The sequence below is a fragment of the Tamandua tetradactyla genome, chromosome 3 (genome assembly GCF_023851605.1).
Source record: "Tamandua tetradactyla isolate mTamTet1 chromosome 3, mTamTet1.pri, whole genome shotgun sequence".
NCBI lineage: Eukaryota > Metazoa > Chordata > Mammalia > Pilosa > Myrmecophagidae > Tamandua > Tamandua tetradactyla.
In genome coordinates this window covers 19,232,569-19,258,424 of record NC_135329.1, presented here as the reverse complement: position 1 = coordinate 19,258,424, position 25,856 = coordinate 19,232,569, and the positions used below count along the sequence as shown (strand labels likewise).

General features: G+C 37.6%; 1 protein-coding gene and 1 non-coding gene across 8 annotated transcripts in view; one reads left to right on the top strand and one right to left on the bottom strand.

Annotated features, from left to right (window-relative positions):
- Positions 1 to 25,856, top strand: part of SH2D4A (SH2 domain containing 4A) — an 84,022-nt gene that overhangs the window by 40,522 nt on the left and 17,644 nt on the right. For 6 of the 7 annotated variants that reach the window (XM_077152664.1, XM_077152660.1, XM_077152659.1 and 3 more), the window contains 2 exons: positions 11,178 to 11,388; positions 14,027 to 14,160. In XM_077152664.1, coding sequence (XP_077008779.1) covers positions 11,178 to 11,388; positions 14,027 to 14,160 — 345 coding nt within the window. The remainder of the gene's footprint in view (positions 1 to 11,177; positions 11,389 to 14,026; positions 14,161 to 25,856) is intronic. The other variant, XM_077152662.1, reaches the window with a different exon arrangement.
- LOC143678389 (U6 spliceosomal RNA) lies at positions 1,364 to 1,470 on the bottom strand. Its single transcript, XR_013173201.1, has one exon. It is a non-coding gene; the product is annotated as a U6 spliceosomal RNA (small nuclear RNA).

The following is a 25,856-nucleotide window of genomic DNA, read 5'->3' as shown; positions in this document are numbered from 1 at the left end:
TCAAATCCTTCTGGGATTTATTGAGGCATCACTCTGGACAAACCTACAAAATCTCATGCCTTACTCAAGGTTCCACGTACTTATGGCGTTCATTCAAGTTGTCCACATAAGTTACATTAGGAAACGCACTAGTCACATTAAAAATTCTGCACCAAACAAACATTTTTTTGCTTAAGCTCACACATAAATTAAAGTTTCAAAATATTAATGACCATCTGTTTTCAGCACCCTGCATCATTAACATTCTTTTGTTCTTCCTCATGCAAAACATTTTTAAACTTGTACGTTTAGTCACTATCATTATGCACTCTAGCATTCCTGAATTATACCTTCTCAGTCTTTATTGTATATCTTTTCTTCTGATTTCATTTGTGCCCCTAGGCCTCCTCCCTCTATCATTCTCACGTTCAGCTGCATTCAGTGTTCTAACATTATTGTATTACCATTAGGTAGTATTGCGCTATCCATTTCTGAATTTTTACAATCAGTCCTGTTGCACAATCTGTATCCCTTCAGTTGCAGTTACCCAATATCTACCCTATTTCTATCTCCTGATGACCTCTGTTCTTAACTGAAATTATCCAAGTTCATTCGTTAATGTTAGTTCATATCAATGAGACCATACAGTATCTGTTCTTTTATTTCTGGCTAATCTCACTCAGCATAATGTCCTTAAGGTCCATCCATATTGTTACATACTTCATAACTTTATTCTGTCTCACTGCTGCATAATATTCCATTTATAGTATATACCACAGCTTTTTTAGCCACTCATCTGTTGATGGACATTTGGACTGTTTCCATCTCTTGGCAATTGTAAATAATGCTGCTATAAATGTTAGTGTGCAAATGTCCATTTGTGTCTTTGCCCTCATGTCCTCTGAGTAGATACCTAACAATGGTATTGCTGGGTCATATGGCAATTCTATACTTAGCTTCCTGAGGAATTGCCAAACTACCTTCCACAGCAGTTGTACTATTTGATATTCCCACCAATGGTGGATAAGTGTGCCTCTTTCCTCACATCCTCTTCAGCACTTGTTGTTTTCTGTTTTATTGATAATGGCCATTCTTCTGGGTGTGAGATGATATCTCATTGTGGTTTTGATTTGCATTTCCCTAGTAGCCAGGGAAGTTGAGCATCTTTTCATGTGCCTTTTGGCCATTTGTATTTCCTTTACTGAGAAGTATCTTTTCAAGTCTTTTGCCCATTTTGTAATTGGGTTGTCTGTCTCTTTGTTGTTGAGTTGAATAATCTCTTTATATGTTCTGGATACTAGACCTTTATCTGATATGTCATTTCCAAATATTGTCTCCCATTGTGTAGGCTGTCTTTTTACTTTCCTTTTTTTTTTTTTTTTGAAAAAATATGGAACGCTTCACGAATTTGCATGTCATCCTTGCACAGGAGCCATGCTAATCTTCTCTGTATTGTTCCAGTTTTAGTATATGTGCTGCCAAAGTGAGCACTCTTTTTACTTTCTTGAGGAAGTTCTTTGATGCACAAAAGTGTTTACTTTTGAGGAGTTCCCATTTCTTTCTTTCTTTCCTCAATGCTCCTGCCTCAGAGGTAAGGTCTAGGAAACTGCCTTCTGTTATAAGATTTATAAGATATTTCCCTACATTTTCTTCTAACAGTTTTTTGGTCTTAGATCTAGTATTTCGGTCTTTGATCCATTTTGAGTTAATTTTTGCGTAGGATGTGAGATATGGATCCTCTTTCGTTCTTTTGCATGTGGATACCCAGTTCTCTAGGCACCATTTATTGAAGAGACTGCTCTGTCCCAGGTGAGTTGGCTTGACTGCCTTATCAAAGATGAGTTGTCTATAGATGAGAGGATCTATATCTGAACACTCTATTCAATTCCATTGGTCAGTATATCTGTCTTTATGCCAGTACCATGCTGTTTTGACCACTGAAGCTTTGTAATACATCTTAAAGTCCGACTTCATTTTTCTTTCTCAGGGTGTTTTTAGCTATTCGGGGCACCCTCCCTTTCCAGATAAATTTGGTTATTGGTTTTTCTGTTTCTGAAAAGTAAGTTTTGGGATTTTAATTGGTATTGCATTGAATCTGTCAATCAATTTAGGTAGACTTGACATCTTAACAATATTTGGTCTTCCAATCCATGAACATGGTATGCCCTTCCATTTATTTAGGTTTTCTGTGATTTCTTTTAACAGTTTCTTATAGTTTTCTCTGTATAAGTTTTTTGTCTCTTCAGTTAAATTTATTCCTAAATATTTTATTCTTTTGGTTGCAATTGTAAATGGAATTTTTTTCATGATTTCCCCCTCAGATTGTTCATTACTAGTGTATAGAAACATTACAGATTTTTGAGTGTTGATCTTGTAACCTGCCACTTTGCTGTACTCATTTATTAGCTCTAGTGGTTTTGCCGTGGATTTTTTGAGGTTTTCGACATATAGTATCATATCATCTGCAAAGAGTGAGAGTTTTACTTCTTCCTTTCCAATTTTGATGCCTTCTATTTCTTTTTCTTGTCTAATTGCTCTGGCTAGAACTTCCAACACAATATTGAATAACAGTGGTGATAGTGGACATCCTTGTCTTATTCCTGATCTCACGGGTAAAAGTTTTTAGTTTTTCCCCATTGAGGATGATGTTAGCTGTGGGTTTTTCATATATTCCCTTTATCATGTTGAGGGAGTTCCCTTCTATTCCTGTCCTTTGAAGTGTTTTCAACAGGAAAGGATGGTGAATTTTGTCAAATGCCTTTTCTGCATCAATCGAGATGATCATGTGGTTTTTCTGCTTTGATTTGTTGATATGGTATATTACATTAATTGATTTTCTTATGTTGAACCATCCTTGCATACCTGGGATGAATTCTTCTTGGTCATGGTATATAAGTCTTCATTCCATTGCTTTTTAAATTTAATTTTTTAGTTACAGAAGTTGAAGGTTTACAGAAAAATCATGTAAAAAATGCATTCTTATAAACACCACCCCCTTATCATTAACACTTTGCATTAGCACATTACCTCTGTTACAGTTGACGAAAGACCATTATAATTGTACTATTAGCTACAGTCTATAGTTTACATTAAGGTGTATTTTTTTTCTCAATATACCACCCTATTATTAACACCTTGCATTGGTGTGGTACATTTGTTACAATTTATGAAAGAATATTTTTATAGTTGTACTATTAACTATAGTCCATCATTTACAATATGTTTCACTGTGTTGTATAGTCCCATGTTTTTAAATTTTTTTCTAGTGACATATATATGACCTAAATTTTTTTTAACCATATTCACATATATAATTCAGTGCTGTTGATAATGCTTACCATGCTGTGCTACTGTCACTGCCATCATTTGCAAAAAAAAACTTTATAATCAACCCAAATAGAAATGTTGTACAAATTAAGCATTAATCCCTCATTCCCTACCTCCAATCCAGGCCCTGGGAACCTATAGTCTAGATTCTTATTCTGTGAGTTTGTTTATTCTAATTATGTCATATCAGAGAAATCATACCATATTTGTCCTGTTGTGCATGACTTATTTTATTCAATACAGTGTCTTCGAGGTTCATCCATGTTGTCACATGAGCCAAAACTTCATTCCTTTTTAATGCTGAATAACAATTTCACTGTATGCATATACCACATTTTGTTTATCTATTCATTGGTTGATGCACACTTGGGTTGCTTCCATCTTTTGGAAATTGTGAATAATTCCACTGTGAACATCACTGTGCATTTAACTGTGTAAGTCCCTGCTTCCAGTTCTTTTAGGAATCTCCCTAGTAGAGGGATTGCAGGATCATATGGTAATTTTATACTTATTTTTCTGAGGAACTACCAAATGTCTTCCACAAAGGCTGCAACATTTTACATTCCCACCAGCAATAAATGACTGTTCTTATTTGTCCACGTCTTCTCCAACACTTGTAATTTTCTTTTTTCTCATAGTAGCCATTCTAGTGGATGTGAAATAGTACCTTGTGGTTTTGATTTGCATTTCCCTAATAGCTAATGATGCTGAGCATTTTTTCGGGTTTTTTTTTTAAGCATTTGTAAATCCTCTTTGGAGAAAAATACATTAAAATGTTTTGTCCCATCTTTTAATTGGGTTGTCTTTTTATTGTGGAGCTGCAGGATTTCTCTTTATATTCTGGATATATATTGTGGTTTCCAAATATTTTCTCTCATTGGGTGGGTTGTTTTACTTTCATGATAAAGTCCTTTGAGGTATAAAAGCTTTTCATTTTGATGAGGTCCCATTTATCTGTTTTTTCTTTTGATTGGTAAAATCTAAGAAACCATTGCCTAACATTAGGTCCTGAAGATGCTTCCCTACATTTGCTTCTAGGAATTTTATAGTTCTGGCTCTTTTGTTTAGGTCTTTGCTCTATTTTGAGTTGATATTTGTGTATGGTATGAGGTAGCAGTCCACGTTCATTCTTTTGCATGTGGGCATCTAGTTTTCCCAGCACCATTTGTTGAAGAGACTATTCTTTCCCAGTTGAGTAGACTTGGTATCCTTATCAAATATCAATTAGCCATAAATGTGAAGGTTGATTTCTGAACTGTCAGTTTGATTCCATTGGTCTTTATGTCTGTCCTTGTGCCAATTCCATGCTTTGTGGTCAAATCTTTATAATAAGATTTAAAGTCAGGAAATGTGTGTCTTCTTTTTCAAGATGTTTTTAGTTATCCAGGGCCCTTATCCTTCCAAATAAATTTAATAATTGGTACCATTTCTGCAAAGTAGGCTATTAGAATTTCCATTGATTACATTGAATCTGTAAATAATTTTGGGTAGAATTGACATCTTAACAATATTTAGTCTTGTAATCTATGAGCGTCAGATATCTGCCAATTTATTTCAATCTTCTTTGATTTCTTTTAGCAAAGATTTGTTGTTTTCTGTATATACATTCCTTTACCTCCTTAGTTAAATTTATTTTTAGATTTTTTTATTCTTTTAGTTGCTATTGTAAATGGAATTGTTTTCTTGATTTCCTCCTCAGATTTCTCACTCTAATATACAGAAGCACTTGTTCTTTTTGCATGTTGATATCATATCCCACCAATATGCTGAACTCGTTTATAAGCTTTAGTAGGTTTGTTATATATTTCTTGGAACTTTCTATATATAGGATCATGTCATCTGCAAATACTGAAAGTTTTACTTCTTCCTTTCCAATATGGGTGCCTTTTATTTCTTTTTCTTGCCTAACTACTCTAGCTCGATCTTACAGCACAAAGTTGAATAACAGTGGGGACAGTAAGCATCTTTGTCTTGTTTCTTAGAAGGAAAGTTTTAATGTTAGCTGTGGGATTTCATAATTGCAGTTTATCATGTTGAGGAATTTTCCTTCCATTCAGAATTTCTAAGTGTTTTCATTAAGAAAGGATACAGGATTTGTCAAATGCGTGTCAGTTGAGATGATCATATGTCTTTTTCCCTTCATTTTGTTAATGTGGTGCATTACATTAATTGATTTTCTTATGTTGAGCCACCCTTATATTCCTGGCATAAATCCCACTTAATTGTGCTGTATAACTTTTTAAATGTGATGTTGGATTCAGTTTACAAGTATTTTGTTAAGGGCTTTTGCATCTATATTCATAAGAGAAACGGCTTGTCATTTTCTTTTCTTGTACTGTATTTAGCTTTGGTATGAGGGTATTATTGGCCTCATAGAATAGGTAGTGTTCCCTCCTGTTCAATTTTTGGGAAGAGTTTGAGCAGGCTTGGTATTAATTCTTCTTAGAATGATTGGCAAAGTTCCCCTGTAAAGCCATCTGGTCCTCAGCTTTTCTTTGTTGGCAGGTTTTTGCTGACTGATTCAGTCTCTTTACTTGTAATTGGTCTGTTGAGATACTCTTTTTCTTCTGGAGTCAGGAAAGCTTGTCTGTGTGTTTCTAGGAATTTGCCCATTTCATCTAGCTTGTCTAATTTTGTTGGCATAGAGTTGTTCATAGTATCCTCTTATGATCCTTTTTACTTTTGTGGGGTCAGTAGTAATGTCACCCCTCTCATTTCTGATTTTGTGTCTTCTCGCCTTTTTTTCCTTCTCAGTCTAGCTAGGGGTTTGTCAGTTTTATCGATCTTTTCAAAGTATAAACTTTTGGTTTTGTTAATGCTGTCTCTATTGTTTTTTTATTCCAAATTTCATTTATTTCTGCCCTAGTTTTTGCTATTCCCTTCCTTCTGCTTGTTTTGGTTTTAGTTTGCTATACTTTTTCTTGTTCCTCTAGGTGTGCAGTTAAGTCTTTGGCTGTAGCTCTTTCTTACTTTATAATGTAAGTATGTAGGGCTATGCCTTTTCTCTCAGCACTACCTATGCTATATTCCTCAAATTTTGAATACATTGTGCTGTCTTTTTTAATTCATCACAAAATGTTTACTGATTTCCTTTGTGATCTCTTCTTTGACCCACTGATTTTTTAAGAGTGTGTTATTTAACTTACATATATTTTTGGGTTTTCCAGTTCTCTTCTTATTATTGATGTCCACCTTCATTCCATTACAGTTAGAGAAAATACTTTGTATAATGTCAATATATGTAAATTTATCGAGACCTGTTTTGTGACTCAGTATGTGGTCTCTCCTGAAGAATGATCCATGTGCACTTGGAAAGAATGTATATCCTTTTGTTTAGGGGTGCAGTGTTCTGTATTTGTCTGTTAGGTCTAGTTCATTTATCATATTATTCAAGTTCTTTGTTTCATTATAGATCTTCTGTGTAGATGTTCTGTATATTGATGAGGCTGCTGTTTTGAAGTCTCCAACTACCATTGTGGCGGTATCTTTTTTCCCTTCAGTTTTGCCAGCGTTTGCCTCAGGTATTTTGGGGCACCGTGATTAGAGGCATAAATACTTAATTGTTATTTCTTCTTGGTGGACTCCCCTTTTTATTAGTATATAGTGTCCTTCTTTATCTCTTGTAACAGCTTTTGACTTTGTCAATTTTGTTTTTTGGTTGTTATTTGTCTAGAGTGTCTTTTTTCCTTTCTTTCACTTTCAAACTTTTTGTGTCTTTGGGTCTTAGGTGAGTTTTTTGACAACAACATATAGGTGGCTCATGCTGTTTGTTTTTTTTTTCTCCATTCTGCCAATCTGTGTCTTTTGATTGGGGAGTTTAATCCATTAACATTTAGTATTATTACCTTTAAGGCAGTATGTCAGCCATTTTGCCCTTTGGTTTTTAAATGTCATATCTTTTTTTTTTCTTTATTGCACCCTCCTTTTCTATATGGTTGATTTTTTTTTCTGATTTATCTGACTGATCCCTTTCTCATTACTGTTTCTGTATATTTTAAAAATATTTTCTTTGTGGTTACCCTGGGATTTGTTTCATACAACCTTCATCTATGGCCTATAATTTGAAGAGGTACCAGCTCAGCTTCAATAGCATACACCTTCTCTGCTCTTATATCCCTCTGTTTTTATATTGTTCTTGTCCCACAGTACCTCTTTCTATTTCACATGTCCATTATCAGAAAATATGCCTTTTTCTTGTTCAGTTGTCTTCTGACGCTTACAGAAATTAAAGAGTAGAGTTGTATATTGAGGATACAGTACTGTTCGGCTTTGCATTTTACCCTTTTAGTTACCCTTACTGAAGAGCTTCATTTTTTCCAAGTACTCTAAGCCACTCCCTCCTGCCTTTTCCATTCAATCCGTGGAAGTCCCTTCAGTTTTTGCTGATGACTGGGCATCTGATTGTCTTCTGTGTTAACTCTGAAGGCCTGTTTCTCCTTGATTAGGGTTTTATTATAGACTGGCTTTGTGTTAAGCCTCTTCCTTGACACTTGGTCCAACTTCTTCTGGACTTTTAGAGTAGCCCAGGTTTAAGTGTTCTGACTTTCTTAGCTCTTCTTTATGGGATTCTTGCCCTGGGTATGCAGTACGATTCGGTTTTTAAGATTGTACTTGTGCCATTGTTTCACCTCCAGAAGAAAGCTTCCTTTCCTCTGTGGGAATCTTGATATGTTCTGTTTGTTTTTGTACGGAACTTTCTCCTCAGCTCCTATGCTTTCTTACACTTTACAGTTCTGTGACCTGACCTATTCAGTTTCTCTCCACCTCCCCCCCTTTTTTTCCTTTCTGTGAAGCTGTTCTGCCTCCGGTTTCTTCCCTGTTGGGGTGTCTCGCCTGGCGGACCAGATGGACTTCAATCCAGAAAGGTTCCTCTTGCGTTCAGGTGTCCAGCAAACAAGGCCGGCCCGGGAGTGCACACCTCTCGACAATAGTCTCTCTTTCCCCCCCTGGGGTCCCTTGTGTATGTAGCGTCCTGTGCTCTGCCATGGGTCTCTGTGGATTGGGCTCCTGTGCCCTGCCACATGGGGGATCCTAACTCGCTGCTGTGAGCGGCTCTCAGGTCTGCGACTGCGGCAGTGGGGACCGGGCAGTGCTCATGGCACCACTCCCAAGCTGCGTGGCTGGCCTGAGGGGAGGGAAGCCTCCCACCTGATCTTGGACATTATTTTTGTTTCTGCGAATTAATGTCTTTGGAGTCCTTTCTCAGTCTCTGTCATCCTCCAGGATTCTAATCAAGTGGGATTTGTCCTTCTATTTGTTGATTCACAGAGGAGACTTTTCCAAGGTTTGTCTTAAGTTACCATGTTGATAACATCCATGTACGATATCGTCTTAGCACAGAGAAAAGAAAACATTGCCAAATAATGTGAAAAATATCCCTATTTTAAGATGTTTAAAAGGTATATGGGGTGAGGACAGGCCACAGTGGCTCAGTGGCAGAGTTCTTGCCTTCCACGCTGGAGACCCGCGTTCAGTTCCCAGATCCTGCCCATGTAAAAAAAAAAAAAAAAAGTATATGAAGGAAAAAGACTGGAAGACTATATAACATCTTAACGTTAGTTTTCTGGGAGAGGTAGGATTAGAGACTGTTTATTTAAACTTTTCTTCTTTGTTGTTCCATGTTTTTTAAATTTTCAACAGAAGAAATCAATGTAAATGAAGGCAAAGCAGGGAATGCTCAAGAAAGCTAGAAAAAGTTACATTGTAACTTTGCAAGCAGAAATACACAGTAGTAACCAGTTGGAAATTAACATCTGTACTGATCCTGTAACTCAAACCCCTGAATCTTTTATTTTAAATTTATTTTTATTGGAGAAGTTGTAGGTTTACAGAAAAATCATGAAGAAAGAAAAGTTACCACATGCCCCCTTCTCACATACACAGTTTTCCCTATTATTATCACTGTACCTAGTTTGGTAACTTTGTTACAATTGATGAAACAATATTAATATAATTATACCACTAACCATAGTCCGCAGTTTACTTTAGGGTTTGCTGTGTGGTACAGTCCTATGTTTTTGTTTTTGCTTTTGTTTTTAATTTTTATTTTAGTAACATAAATACAACCTAACATTTTTTTCTTTTAACCACATTCAAATATGTAATTCAATGATGTGCATTACATTCACTGGTTTTTGCTACCATCACTGCCATCTGTTACCATTGATCATCCCAAACGGAAGCTCTATATCCATTAAACATTAACTTCCCATTCTGACTCAGTGAATTTGCTTATTCTAATTATTTCATAACAGTGAAATCATGTAATATTTGTCCTTTTGTATCTGACTTATTTCACTCAACATGATGTCTTCAGTGTTCATCCATTTTAAAGCATATATCAGCGCTTCATTCCTTTATTTTTTTTTTTGCATGGGCAGGCACTGGGAATTGAACCTGGGTCTCCTGCAGAGCAGGAGAGAACTCTGCCTTCTGAGCTACCGTAGCCTGCCCAGTGCTTCATTCCTTTTTATGGCTGAATAATATTCTATTAATGTATCTAGCACATTTTATTTATCCATTCAGCAGTTCATGGACATTTGAGTTGCTTCCATCTTTTGAATTGTGGTTAATGCCACTGTGAATATTGGTATGCAAATACCTGTTTAGGTCCCTGTTTTAAATTCCTTTGGGTATATACCTCCAAGTGGGCTTGCCAGGTTATATGGTAATTCTATCCTTAGCTTTTTGAGAGACCGCCAAACTGTCTTCCATAGCAGCTGCACCATTTTACATTCCCACCAACAATCCCTGACTCACTTTTGAATTAGTGCTGCCAGAAATAAACCTCATAGAAGAAGAAATCAATGCAAATGAAGGCAAAGCAGGGAATGCTCAAGAATGCTAAAAAAAATTCATGTTTGAAATAGGATTAGAGTTTCCTTCTAACTCAGGACACTGAAGCCTTTCTCGTCAGATCTCTTGCCACAGTTTGAACAAGGGAACGTAAGTGGCAATATTTGCAGGATGTTGAGGATCCTAAATTAGTTGCAATCCCATTACAAAAATGCCATTAAAATGACAATTTTTATGAAATGAAAATATTTGCAATATCCTATCAGTAGGCTTCCTGTTCTGCACTGTGAAATCCTAGTATAATGGAATATTATTTGGCGCCTGTTTGGATTTTACCAGTAATGCCTTCAGTTAATATACTTAATAAAAATCATTTTACATTACTGTTTTATATACTGCAATGGAGTCCTTTAACACTATCTTGCTAACAAAAACAAAAACAAAATCTCTATTTTACAAAGCAATATTAAATATGTACCAGCATTTTAGCATAGTTTACAATTGTCTGTGGCTAAGGATTATTATTATTTTTTTTTTCTGGCAGACTAATTCACATTTGGTTCAGCTCCTGCTAGGTTCCCGAGTCTAATCTCAGGTGAGCTGGCTGCTCTTTCACCCAGTTCATAGCCACGTGCCACCGGATTGCCTGGTGTTTGCTAGTGACTCAGGGTACATTACATCCTGAATACCAGTGTGTGAGGGATGTAACTGTTACCTCTTACTTAAATGCCCCTGTCAACTTGAATCCTCCCCCTCAGGCTGTGACTCATACGGTCTTGCCAACTGCAAACAATTCTTGCACACAGTTCTCCACTTCTGTCATCCCTTCTTCCTCCTACTTCTCCCTCTCAGAACCCCCCACCCCATTCTCCCATATAAAGAGGAATTCTGCAGTGAAAGCTGAGCAGTTGTGAATCTGCTGCCTTAACTATCTGAACAATAGGTATTGACAGTGATTGTTCATAATAAGCAGATGACTAAATCAGCTGAGAGCCTGCTTTGTTCACTATCGTGCAGTTCTGATTCTTCTAACCATCTCTGTGGATTGAAGCCTCTTATCCCCCTTGTTTTTCTAGTGCGAAAATCCAAAGCAGCTGATGAGAAGAGACGCTCCTTGGCTAAGCAAGCTCGGGAAGACTACAAGAGGTTATCCCTGGGGGCCCAGAGAGGAAGAAGCAGTGAGGGGCTGCAGAGCCCCTCAGGTGCTGTGCAGAAACCAAAGAGACCCCCCCTTCCACCCAAGCCTTACTTCCTAACCTCTGTGGGATGCTCTGGAAATCCTCTTAGGTGAGGAGCCACACAGATGACTTTAGGATACCTGTTGAGATGGGTTGATTAAGGACACACTGCATGACTGGCCGTGGGGAAGGGAAGCCAGCTGGTGCCTGTGTATTTAAATTCAGCCCCACCTTGACCACCACCTTCCTGAGATTCTTGGTCTGGAATTCATTCCCTTTTAATCATTGAAATATCCACAGGTGTAATAGTTAAGATGACAGTGCTGTGTCTCCTTTGAGCTCCCTCCCTCCTTCTGAGCCGGTTCACTGATTATTAACAACTCCCTGTGCCACACTGCACCCAATGGTGTCACAGGTGAGCTGCTGAGGGGACAGAAAGAAACCCTTGGTTTTCAGCAATACCAAAGATCACGTGGTAGTTAAAGACTATCAAAGGAGGAACTCAAGGGCTTGCTGACTTTCCTGTTTTTTGTGATCAATAGGAGCTACATTCTCATTGCTATGAGATTGAAGGGTTAATGGTAATTCTCATTCTGGGATACATAGCCAAGTTAATCATTTGAGAATATGGAAATGTTCCTTTTTTGAATGCACTGTTTATTTGGTGACAATAATTCCTTTGACTCCTAGGCTATTGGGGAAATTAACAAGAATGATTTGTTTTAGCAAATCCCTACAGAAAAGTATGGTGATAGCACAGCAGAAACCCCTATCCCTTATTTTTACTGATTGTAAAATTGTAGTCTTCCTGGTTATTTGTATTATGTCATATTTTCATATTTAAAATACAAAGATCTATTTAGAAAAATTTAGAATCAAATATTGATTGAATGAAGCAGAATGGTCTAAATCCTTAACTTCTGAAATAAAAACTCCTAAAAATACTTCTCTGTTGAGTCTGGAGAAATGAAAAGCAAAAAATCTCCCTTGACTTGGAGTCGGTAATTATCTTCCAGGTTTTTTTTTTTTTTTTTTGATAACAGGAATTATGACCTAAGAGGGAAAGTGAAGGTGTAACTTTTTGTTTGCTGTAATAATTTCTCCTTCTTCAGTTGAAAGGTTTCATTTTGGAACTTAGGGCCAGCACTAAGTGACCATATTCTATAATGTAAGAATGTTTGGGCAGTGATTTTTTTCTTATGGACCACACAGTAAGAAAGGTAATCAGGCAATGGATGGTCTGTACAGTTTTGTGACCAGGTCACAGAGAGGTGCGTGAGTCTTTTGAACATTTCTCCAGCATAGATGCTGGTCTGGTCTGTAGACACCTTAGTCACAGATCCTCAGCACAGCTGTTTTCTGGCAACTCACTCCTATTCTCTAGCTTCTTCCAAGAGTATTATGGAAATACAACTTGTGGTATGTCTCTGTCCCACAATATTTTTAGAGGGCACTGTATGATTGACAGCAGTGAAGGTGGCTTTTAAAAGGGTAATTCTTATTTATAAGTTGCATTGAACTCATTTTTCCAGCTTAAGACACTTAATGAAGTGCTCCTTGTGAGTCGGCCAGACTGGATGTTTTTTAGTTTTGGGAATTTGAAAAACAATGAACAGAGTCAGCTAGGAGCCAGCCTAGGAAAAGACAGAGACTAGCTCTACTACTGTGTTTGCAGTTTTGCTTGATCTCCGAGCACTTCCCAAAGAAAAAAATGGATTTGGAAGCTAGCATGTAAACTTACCATAGGGTCTCACGTGTGTGTAATGTCTGCTCCCCAGGAAAATAGGAATGTTTAGGGTATTTTCCCCAAAATGCTCTGCAATAATGAGGGATTTTATGTGTGGGGGAGAGAATGAATATATACACCATATGTAATTCATGGTACTATATGTTACCTAAAGAGCCACAAGTTACTACACACTATGGGGAATTCCAGTAAGTCATCCAAATTCTTTGTTGTTTTTAAATTGAATTCTGCTCAAAATCTGTGGGATGTTGAGTAGAACTTGTAAATATGTATATTATATTGCAATGTTACGTTTTGTAATGGAAATTGATTTACATCCCAGAACTTGTTTTGCTATTGAACTCATTTCAGAACTACTCTACTACCTATATCTTTTTCTTACCAATCTCCTAACACTCTTCTTTCTTGCACCTTATATTTCTGAGACTATCTTTTAGAAGAAATACAACTCTTCAAAGGGTGAGAGAGAAGAAAGCAAGTCAGGCAGGTTAGTGGAAACAGAAAGATGAGAAAATCAAATAATGAAAATAATAGGAAAGAATTTTTTCCTATTATATTTGATTTATTTTGTTTCCAAATACATGCTCTCCAGGAAAATAGTGCTGGGGTTATATTTCACTTCTTAATGCTTATTTCTCAGATTTTAATTGAGAGTTTAATGGAGCAGCTAATTAATATTTAAATTAATTAAAATCCATGTGTTAACACAGCAGTAGCTCATACCCGTGACTAGCCCTGTAGGACTGGAAGTTTAACTAACAGATTTATGTTTCTTCCTGTTTATTGCCCTTGAGTTGTTTGATGATGGTGGTGCCCAAGGGTCCAACCTCCCATTAGCTCAGCCCGGGTAATTAAATCACGAAATGTCCATTTGTATAGATGTGTGTTTGCAAATGTGTGGGTGTTCTTATGTGTGTATGTGTGCACTCATAAAAATATGATTTTTGAGAGCATTATTTCCAAATTGATTAAATCTAATTAAAAACTGTTTTACAAATAGCAGAAAGAAGGGAGTTATGAGGACAGCATCCAGCCCTGCCCAGGAGGACATCATCCGATGGTTTAAAGAGGAGCAGCTACCGCTGCGAGCAGGCTATCAGAAAACCGCAGACACCATTGCACCCTGGTTCCATGGTGAGTGCAAACATTTCCTTAATGGAACTTGGTCTGATGGCAGATGAAACTGTCTAATCCACCACAATGCACAGAAAACGAAAGCTTTCTTTTGAGCTGCCTTGGAAGAGGCTTTCAGGTTTACTTCACAAAACAGTATTTTCAGAGGTTTCTCAAATGAGCTGCATTCTTGGGACCTATGTAGAAAGCGGTCGGCATTCACACACCCTGTGTCTGTTTATCACCTCAAATAAAATGTCTCAGGGTGGGCAGGAAAGCAGAATTTCCAGTTGACATGCCTTGAGGGCACTTGATTATGACTTGCATCAAATGGCAATTTCTTGGCGACAGTGATGGAGAGTCACTTATGGGTGTTTGGGTGTGGTGGGGATGGCACTGGCTTAGCGTCAAAGAGTCAGAGATATTAGAACTAGTTAACTAGTTGAGTGGTCTTGAGCAAATCATTTTCTCTGTCTGAGCCTTATTTTCTGTATCTATTAAATGCTAGCATAGAACTTTATTAAATGATAGCATTGATCTTTAATTTGAAGAGTCTGTGGTTTTGATCCCTTGTTTCAGTAGATAGTTAAGGCTGCAACATGGATTCATTAGTTCCTGATGATAGCTAATATATTTCTGTATTTGACCTAAGAAACTTGATTCATTCCAACCCCTCTCACTAGCAAGGTCACACTTTATTGACCTCTCAGTTTCTTTGATTTCAAGAATAGGAAATTACTTCTTGCCTCAATTGCCTTCCATAGGGTCTTTCGTTGAACTGGACTAATTTGCTGCATATATGACAAAAGGTGCTTTGAAATGAAAATAAAGTTTTCTGGCACAGCCTGTTTGTTCTAAGGATACCTTTGTTTGAATTATGTTTAAGGCTTCTCCCTTTTACATAGTTTCATCTCACACATAAACATATTCCCAAATTAAGTTATCAGAGGCACAGTGTGTGGAAAACTCTTCCAAAAAAGACAAAATTATTTGCGCTACACTCTGCTAAAGAGCCGCTTTTTCAGTCAGGGTATTACAGCAGAATGTTCTGGTTTTCCCTGAAAATACCTGTTCTTTGGTTTTTGATAATTGTTCACTGCCAGAAGAGTCCCTTCCCCCTCCAGGGATGACCAGGTCATATGCTTCTTTCATTTCTGTTTAGATCTGAAGATGTTTAGAGAAAGAATGATACCAGTCTCAAAAGATAGAGAATACGGGCCAATTCTGTGTGAGCTGCGGCTATTTCTGCTGTCTGATACGGGCTTTTTGAGAAAATCAGCTACTGTGCCCTCTCTGTTGTTGGGTGGAAGATGCTGTCACCCTTGATTACAAGGCTGGTTGTTTAGTTTGAAATTGGAAATGTTAGTTGGAGTTATTTTAAGTCCTAGTACTTTAACAGGCAGCTGTTTGAAGTATTTGCTGAAAACTAGGAGGACGTAATTGGATTAAAAATCCACTTGCAGCTTTGGTAAAAAAAATAACTCTTGAGCCTGAGATATCATGATTTATTAATGTGCCATTGTAATAGATTCATTATCATTTATTCAAACACTTATATCCATAATATAAGCAAAATAAATAAAGAACACAACCATGTATGTACTCAGTATAATTATTATCTTCAGTTTTAGAAATATAATAAAATTTCACTTCTTTCTGTGATGAAGAGAAAATGAATCACGTCTTATCGCTTTGTAATATAACTCAGGACCCCTGTTTTGAAATATTGGTGTGGTAGCTTTTCTTTCCTTCTTTAGCATCTTTCTTTCCTTTGTCTTATACTCCATGAATTATACTTCTTAAAGTTACCATTTTGGTCACCTAATTTTTCACCTCTTGAAAGTTCATACTTTTACCCTTTTCTCTTAATTAAGCTTTCTATAAAGTCCAAGTAGTAAAATCTGACCATGTATAAAATTTGGATAAAATGGACCAATGATTCATTTTACCTTGTATGACTCCTTAAGATGTTGAGGATTTGAAGATAGTTAATTCATAAAAGAATATACCCTGGACTGTGCCAGGTGCCAGGGTTGGGCATGGGGATGGAGGACAGGAGAACAAAAGTGATTCCTGATGGCAGCAAGTTTGTAGTGCATTCAGGGAGTCAGGGTCGTTTAGTTAGAGAACCTTCAAGTGCTGTGATTACTGCTGATGAGGTTTGAAATAGAAGGAGCATATCAAGCTGTTTGGAGGCATTTCACCCCAGCAAATGATCCTGTATGAGTTGGTATTTACTTTCCAATTAAAGTTTTAGGTACTTCCCAAGGAAAGGGAAGAGCGAGACACGTTGGAATGGAGGAGGTCTTTGGGTTGTATTGAATGCTGTGGCATTTACATAATAAGGAAGAGTACCCTTATTATCCAGAGTCGGTCCTGGTCACCAGATGGAGCATCTGCGCTCCCCTGTGAACACCCTAAGGACGTACAATTTGTGGTGTAGACCAGGTAATATGTTTTCTGGAATTAGAATAGCCCCATCAAGTGACTCCTCTATGGAAAACTAACCATGTAGATTTGGGGAAAATGACTGTAATTCTTCTGACATTTTTTTATGAGATTTCTTGTACAGCCTTGGGCAAGTCATTTAGCATCTTTGGTCCTCAGTTTCCTTCGATGAAAAATAAAGAAGTTAGGGATTTTATTTCTTCTGTCCTTTCTAGGTTTAATATTTTATAGTTCTAAAATGCTGGCTAATCCCAAATTGATTGTTCTGTCTAGAACTCATGGGTCAGGGGTGTCTTTAAAACTCAGTGTTTTCAAAGAAAATAGCATAGCATTATCTGGAGTCTGCAGTGATAGCTATTCTAGGGAGTGCACAGCCACATTTGTAGGGAAGAGGAGAAGCACCAAAACCATGGCTAGACTGATAGCAGAGGACTTTTAATGTCACAAAAAGAGCAGGGCTTTTACATCAAGGAATATAGAATTATATACTGCTCTGTTCTTGAGGCATAGAAGACCATTGCCTCAATGCCACCAGTCACTTTGTGGCTTAGCACTGACTACTTTTATAAAAAAAACCTCAATAAATAATTTATTTCCATCAAACGATACCAGGTAGTGAGTCATCAGGCAGTGATGGAATTCTAGGAAGCAGGGATCTGTAAACAAATGCATGATAAATGCATTTACATGCATAAGGTCTAGCAGCAATTAATGTGTCTGTGTCAGTGTCAGGAGGGGACATTAGAAGATGTCTGCAGAAGAGCTGGATTTGTAGAATGAATGGAAATCATCAGGTAGAAAAAGGGAAGACAGTAAGCAATGCGGAAGAAGGATTTGAGGATGGAATTTCTGGCAGGGTGAAACCAGAGAGGAGACGATACAGAACCCGTGCACTATTAGGTGACGGCCTGAACGCAGGTCGTGGCAGTTGGGGATAAATAAGAAACCAAATTGATAGGACTTGGCAATTGGTTTAGTTCAAGGAGCCTAGGGGTGGTGAGGGGAGGCCAAAGGAAATGTAGGCCACTGGATCTCTGGCTTTTGTGACTGGGTGGAAGGTAGCCCTGCTATCAGCTGGAGAAGGAACATAGAAGGATGAGAAGATTTAGGGAAGCGGAGCAGATAATGGAGGATAGTGATCTCATTTGGGGATATAAGCTTGAAATATATTTGGGGCATTCATGTGAAAACATTAATTTAGCAATTGGATAAATGGATCAATGCTAGAATTAGTAGATCAGAACCATCAGTATGGGAAGTGATTAGATGTTCCAGGGAGTGGGTTAGGAAGAGGGATAAGAGAAGAGGAACAGGAACCAAACCATGGGGACCACCAGTACTCAGTGTGGCGGCAAAGAGCATTCAAAGGTGCTGCAAAGACCGAGCAGCAGAGATCCCAGATCTTTGTCTCAGTTCCCCATTACCACTTGGGTTCAGGATGAGGCAAAATGGTATATAGCTTCTAAATATCCTGCCATGCCTTGTGGGTTTCAGTTCTGTACTCAGTGAAATAAGGTATGGTTTCTGAACTGTAGATGATGGCAAGAATTTGACTTGTGTTTTCATAGAAGCCATGGTTCTCAACTTTCTTTGTCTCAGTTCCCCATTACCACTTGGGTTCAGGATGAGGCAAAATGGTATATAGCTTCTAAATATCCTGCCATGCCTTGTGGGTTTCGGTTCTGTACTCAGTGAAATAAGGTATGGTTTCTGAACTGTAGATGATGGCAAGAATTTGACTTGTGTTTTCATAGAAGTCATGGTTCTCAACTTTCATGGGGCTTTTAGTCTCACTGGTTATGAAGGTCTTGTGCAAGATCCTCTTGACAAGATGCTCAAGTTCTTTTTTTTTGTTAGTTTTCCTTAGAGCCAAAGCACATTTCTAGCTTTCGCATGGATTCATTCATTGTCTAGAACTCAAGTCCTATGGAATGATAACAAGTTTCTCCTTTTCCTCAGAGATTCATTGTCCATCTCTTGGCTTCTTCCTGTATCCCCAAAGGGTTGGGGACCTGGGGCCTTGTCCTGGGTTGTATGCATTGCTTCCTTCCCAGGAGCTTTTCCATCTGCTCCCTGTGAAAGACCCCCCAGTGCATTTGTAGCCCAGCTTCCTACACTGCAGCCAAAGAATACATGGATGCCCCAACAGTTTTGGCAGAGGGCCTTAGGAAGGAAATTTGTAGTTAGTATCTTTTCAGAATTGTTAATGTTTTGCAAGTATAATTAATTTCATTTAATATGTAAGTTTTATACACAGTCATTTAGGAGAACTGTTGAGAATACTGCAGTGTCTATCCTATAGCATCTTGCGTTGCCAACATCCTTCAAAGGAAAAAAGTTCTGGACCTCACCATAATGTAAACTGGGATCACCTAATCTCTCACCCGGCTTCCTGTATCACCCTCCCCACTGACTCCATCTTTCCCCTCCTGCCCCCCGTTTTCCACAGAATCCAGCTGCAATGAGAATAAAACCCGATCTCCTCCTGTAGTTCACAGGCACCTGTGTGATCTGTCCTGTCTGCTGCTTAAAACATTTCCCCTGCCTCCGTCACTGCTTCCCAGCAGTGAGTGCTTCCTTCCTGTCCCTGACACACCGTAGCTGTCCCCACCTTACAGCTTCGGCGGTTGCTTTTCTAGCAGACCCTCCCACGGCTGTCTTCTGCCTGTCCTTCAGGCATCAGCTCACACGGGAGGCTTTCCCTGACCACCCACGTCCCGAACCCTCCGCCCTACAGCGTCCCCGCCGCCCGCTCCCTAATGCATAACCTGTAGCTCGTCTCTCCTTCTGAAACTATTCCTTTACTTGTGTTTTATTGTCTTGTTTCCCAAACCCTATGAGAACTTCACTCTGGCCTCTCTGGTTTACCACTCTATCCCCAGGTCCTGAAAAGTTCCTCGGCACATGGCATTACTCCATATTTACTGAATAAATAACAATTTCTAAAAGTGGAGATATTAATCATACCCGCCTCCTAGATGATATGAGCAAAATTCCTACTTCATAATAAAGTACTCGAAATATGTTAGCTTCTATCATTATTATTCATTTGTTCATTCAGTCGACACATTTTTATTGAGTGCACACACATTGTACTAGATGTCACTGAAAAAAATAGCCAGTAATATCCATCCTGGTGAAGGTTATATTCCAAGTGGGAAAGACAGACAATAAAAATAAACTTTATAGTGTATCAGAAACTAAGAACTGTGGGAAAATTAGAAGGAAAGGGGGAAACAGGAATGCAAAGGATGAGCATGGCACTACAGTTTTAAATAGGGTATTCCTGGTAAGCCTATTTGAGCAAAAACTTGAAAGGGGAGAGGGAGTTAGCTATGTGGATCGCTGGGGAAAGAAAGTATAAGGCAGAGGGAACAGTCAGTGCAAAGGCCCTGAGGCAGGAGCATGCTTCGATTCTCCAAGGACCAGCACAGCGGCCTATGTATCTGGTCTGGAATATGCAAAGGATGGGAGAGCAGGAAGCAATGAGGTCAGAAGTCTGCTAAAGGGGCCAGGGGACTTTAGTGTTTGCTCTGAAAGAAACGAGGGGCTTTAGAAGGTCAGGAACGGAGGGGTGAAAAGATTGGATTGATGTTTTAACAGGATTGTTTATTATTGTTGCTGTTGTTATTATTTGGGAATTGTACTATTTCTATCATACATTTCTCCATCCCTTACTCTTGAAACTGAATGCCAGATAAGCTTTTGGAGCTTGCAGAGCAGTTATCATATTGGTACTGATACGCATTTCTTCTGGAATGTGTTTTTGCTAATACCCTGGCAGCCTTCTTGATAAAAATCATTAGCCTGCAGTAATAGATGACATTCAGATTAGGGTCATCCATTGTACAGAAATCAAACCTGGGCTGTCAGAGTGTGAGCAGGAACAGTTATCTAAGAGATGCTCAGAACAAAGGGCATGGAAAAGATTGGACAAACTTAGTTTTCCCTTTCCTCATTTTAAAAATGATTTTTCATATGATAAAAATTTTAAACATAAAGGAAGTACAGAGAATAATGTAATTAACAGCAATTACATAACAAAGGTTATACCTGATCTGTAATACATGTTAACAGCAAGAATGTATTTCTTATTAAGAAATACAACCTGGCAAAATTAAGCCCTCCTTTTTTGACTCCCTTTTTTTATCCCATTTCCTTCTCTCCTTTCCCAGGGTTAAACCACTCTTCTGAAGCTGTCCTTTCCATCCATATTTTAACACTCTTTATCTATCTATCTGTCTTTCATTAAGACACATACAGTATTGTTTTTCAGTGCAGTTTTATTGAGTTATATTATATGATATAACTTATATTCACATATCATATAATCTTCCAAAGTATATAAGTGGTTCACAGTATATTCATATGTCTGTCATTCATCATCACAATTGATTTTTGAATATTTTCATTTCTCAAAAAAATAAAAATAAGAGTGAAATAGAATACCCAAAATATCTCATCTTTTTTTTTCCCTTACTCATCTATCCATAAACTGGATAAAGGGAGTGCCAGTCATAAGGTTTTCACCATCCCACAGTCATACCACACGATAGTTATTCAGTCATCTTCAAGAGTCGAGGCTATTGGATTATATTTCAGCAGTTTAAAATATTTCCCTCTAGCTCGTCCAATACATCAAGAACTGAAAAGGGGTATCTATATATTGCATAAGAATAGCCTCCAGAATGACCTCTCAACTCTATTTGAAATCTGTCTCAGCCACTGAAACTTTATTTTGTTTTATTTCTCTTTCCCATTTTGATCATTAAGCCTTCCTCACTCCCACGATGCCAGGCTCACCTTCTGGAGTCAGGTCCCACATTGCCAAGGAGACTTACGCCCCGGGGGGTCATGTCCCATATAGCTGGAAGGCTGTGAGTTCACCTGCTGAGCTGGCTTAGAGAGGCCACATCTGAGTAACAAAAGAGGTTCTCTGGGGGTGGCTTTTAGGCATAATTCTAAGCAGGCTTGGCATCTGCTTGACAGGAATAAGTTTCATGAGGGCAGGCCCCAAAGTCGAGGGACTGGGTCATCAAATTTGCAGTCCCCAATGAGTGTGAGAATATGAAGTCTTGTCAGGTGGGGAAGTTTAATATTTCCACCTTTTCCCCCCAGTCCTTCAAGAGGAATTTGTAAACACTTTTTAATCTTCTGTCCAGATTCCTCTGGTATGTATCAGAGCATCACACCAACTTGTGCAAACCAACAAGATCTCACTCCCCACTCAAGATTCCACGTACTTATGGTGTTCAAATAAGCTGACCATACACAGTAAATAGTGTGCTACTGAAAGTATAAATTTTGCACCAAATAAACATCTCTTCCTTTGGTCTCACACAAAAGTTGAAGCTTTAAGATATAATCAGTATCATCCTTTACCCTTCAGTCTGATATATCTTACTCTTACCCAGATCATCTTCATTCATATCTCTAATTGAAATCTGATCACTTTTTCAGTGTTTTTAACAGTTGCTATATGGTGTAATGCTGACTTGCAAAGCTGCAGAATTCTAGATCTTGAGTCTCAGGTGTCACACAAATACCCGAAGTTCCAGAAACATCCAGGTTATATACAGATTTGCTCAGCATCTCAGAATTTAGGACTAACAGTTACAGCTCTGGAATAGATGTGACTGCTCTGAGAGTTTACGGTCTGGGAACCTTTAAAACGGCCTTAACCTGATAACCTATGCTCTTGGGTTCAATTCTCAGAGTTTGCATATTATAAGTTAGTCCATATTTTTGAAAGGCCAATATAATATTGTGTTTAACATTTACATAAGTGGTGTCATGTTATGTAAATCTTTCTGTAACCTGTTCTTTCTCTCAACATTATGTTAACTGGATTTTTCCTTGTTTATAAATTTCACCTCTTGTATACAGTGTTTTGTGTTATAAATTTATTACAAATTTTCACCCCTTCTTCTATTGGTACATTTTTTCTTCTTGTTACCAAAAACGATGCAGTATACACCTGTGGAAACGTCTCACTGGGCACACGTATGTTCATTTCTCTCTAGTATGTATTTAGAAATGGAATTGCTAGGCATCTTCAATTACACTAACTATTGCCAAATGCCTTCTAAAGTAATTATATAAATATTTACTCCCACCAATATTACTAGAGAATTTTTTCCCAAGTACTTGCTAATACTAGGTATTATTGGACTTTTATTTTCTGTTAATCACATAGGTACACAGAGGAATCCTACTCTAATCTGCACTGATTTGTGGTGAGGTTGAACATGTTTTCATACATTTATAGGATAGTTGGGTATCTTCTGTAATTACTTGTACATAACTTTTAACCATTTTTCTAGTAAATTGTTTGAGTTTTTATTGATTTGTAGGATCTTATGTATTCTGGATAGTAATTCCTTGTCAATTATATGGGTTATATATCATCTCCTAGTCTGTGATTTGTCTTTTAACTCATGATACATATTGATGGCACAGAACTTTTCCTTTTAATGAGATTGAGGTTAGTTATCTTCTCTTTTATGATTTTTCCTTGTTATATTTTGTTCAATAAATCCTCCCTCAATAGAATAAAGATATTTCTTTATATGTTTTTTCTAAAAGTTTTAAGTTTTGCTTTGCACATTTAAGTCTTTAATCCACTTATGATTTACTTTTGTATATGATATGAAGTATAGGGACCTAACCTATTCCCTTTCATATAAATGGCCAATTGTCCCACATCATTCATTAAATTATCCATCCATTTCCCACTGATTTATAATACTACTGTTGTTGTATGCCAAGCTCCTCTATATAGGAATTACTGTATATTTATAGTAAATCTTTATATCTAGTAGGACATGTTATTGCTCTTCCTACTATGTAATTGTCTTAATTTTTCTTGGCCCACTTAATACAACCTTGTGGCTTATAGGAGGAACTTGCCAAGTTCTTGAAAACCTTGTTGGAATTTTGAATAGAATTGCATTGACTCTTATTAAGTCTTTCCATCTATAAATATGGCATATCTTTCCTTATATTTCTTTTTCTTTTTTTGCATGGGCAGGCACTGGGAATTGAACCTGGGATTCCAGCATGGCAGTGAGAATTCTGCGTACTGAGCCACTGTGGCCTGCCCTATATTTCTTTTTAAATCATTAAATTCTCCATACAGCTCATGCACGGTTTTTATTACATTTAATCTTATATGTGTATAAATTTTTTGTTTCTATTGTGGAAGGGATTTTTTATTATATAATTGGTTTTGTTGATATGAATACTTTATTTTAACGTTATCCTTGAATCCAGAAGCATTACTGAGTTATCTTATTAATTCTAATTGTATGTTAGAAGATTCTGTTGGAACTGTTATTTTTTGATGGTCTTATATGTGCCAAACATTATATTGAATTCTTTAAAGGAGGTAACTTTTATTCCTACTTTATAGGCTAGGAACCTAGGAACTTAAGTATTTTTTCCAGACTACAGCACTAGTGGTGGCAGAATTAATATGTAGACCCATATTTATCTAACTTCAAAGCTGAGACTTATCTGACCACTTACACAGGTGGGAACACCCTATCAAGCTTTTTTATTTAATTTGTGAAATTTGAATCAGTGAACAGCGATTTGTTTCTTCAATATATATACATGAGTTCACAAAATAATCAGTCTCGTGAAGTGTGGGAGTGCCAAAGAGACCTTATTTAGCATAAGTTTTGCCTCCTTCCCATCTCTGAGGACGGGAAAAAGGGCACTGTTGTTTAGAACGCTGTTTTGCTCACTCCCAGGTAGAATTCCAAAAAGCAGACACCCGACATCCACATTTTCAGAAAAATGTCCCAAGGCCACAAGAATTTAGGGTAATGGAAATGCAGTTCATATTTTGATGGTGATAGGAGTTCCCCAACTGTATACCTTTGTAGAAACTGATCAAATTTTATTGTATGTAATTTATATCTCAAGCAAATTAAAAAAAAAAAAAAAAAAGTAGTGCCCCAGAGCCACACATAGTTTCCTCAGCCCCTGGCATGGAAAGGTAGCGTGGTATAGGCTATGAGCAGGAGTCCACAACCAGACGGCCTAGATTTGAATCCTGTTTTCTCCCTCTTTAAATGGAGAAAAATAATATCTGCATCAAAGGATTGTTTTTATAAAGTGGCTGCACTAACATATATAAAGTACTTAGAACAGAGCCTGACACACAGTGCTGTGTTATGGCTTCCCAGATCTGGGCAGTTTAAGAATATGTTCACCCTTTCTGTGCTCTTTATCTCTTTTACATAATCTAACCGGGACACAAAATATCATCTTGACAGATACAAGGAATAAGCAGCACCTATGAAAATGGATCCTAATTACTGCAAAGACTATCCTGAGCTATTTCCACTCTTAATTCAGTTCCGCAAGTATTTATTTAGGGCCTATCCTTTAAAAGCCAAGATCCCAGTAGGTCATTTCAGAAGACGACAGTAATTCAGAAAGACAGAGACATTCAGAGGAACTGGAAAAGGACAACAGTTCTACCAACAGAGAATGGGGTCCCTGGGAAAACTTTGGGAGGACATTGCAGAATAAGGTTGAGCTTGGTGGAGAGACAGTGCAAGGAGATGGGCACAGATCTTAGAGTTGCTAAAAGTAATATCCTCTGTTTTCTAGATTTATAATCTTCTGTTTACCATATTTGATGACGTCTATGTGGTTTTGTTTCCATAAGAAGGATTGTTTTCGTCTTTCTTTGTCACACTTTATCTCCTCCCATCCAGTTGCCTGAGCTTCAGTTTTTGGTTCAGGATGGCTTAACCCTCTAATACAATCCTTGTTTTTTGTTCTTGTATCTGGTCACCTAATTACAGCAGTCTTGAAAGCAGACCCATAATCTGCCATGTTTGTAGAGTTAGTGATCAGTGTTGGAAACCCTCCTGCTTAGCCAGACTTAACCTCCTTTTGGTTGAATAGAGTCATTTTAGTTATTCTCACTCCTGACTATGACCCTTCAAATTATATATATTCATAATTAATTTGACACACTAACATGCGTTTAAGCTTCCTGAGAGAAAGGCCAAAGAATAAATAATATGGAAGTTCAGATATCTTCTAGAAGCACACAGATTTATTTTTTTATTCCGTCCATCAACATTTTCCTGCTCCTAGTGAATATAAAATGGTATACAGGAATATTACTGTACTGAAGATGAACCAGATCGAAAGGGGTTGAATAGACCTACATGTCCCACTGATTAAAACTAGAAATATGAGTTAACTCTCACAAGAATTACTTCAAAGATAGGATTCTTGTACAAAGA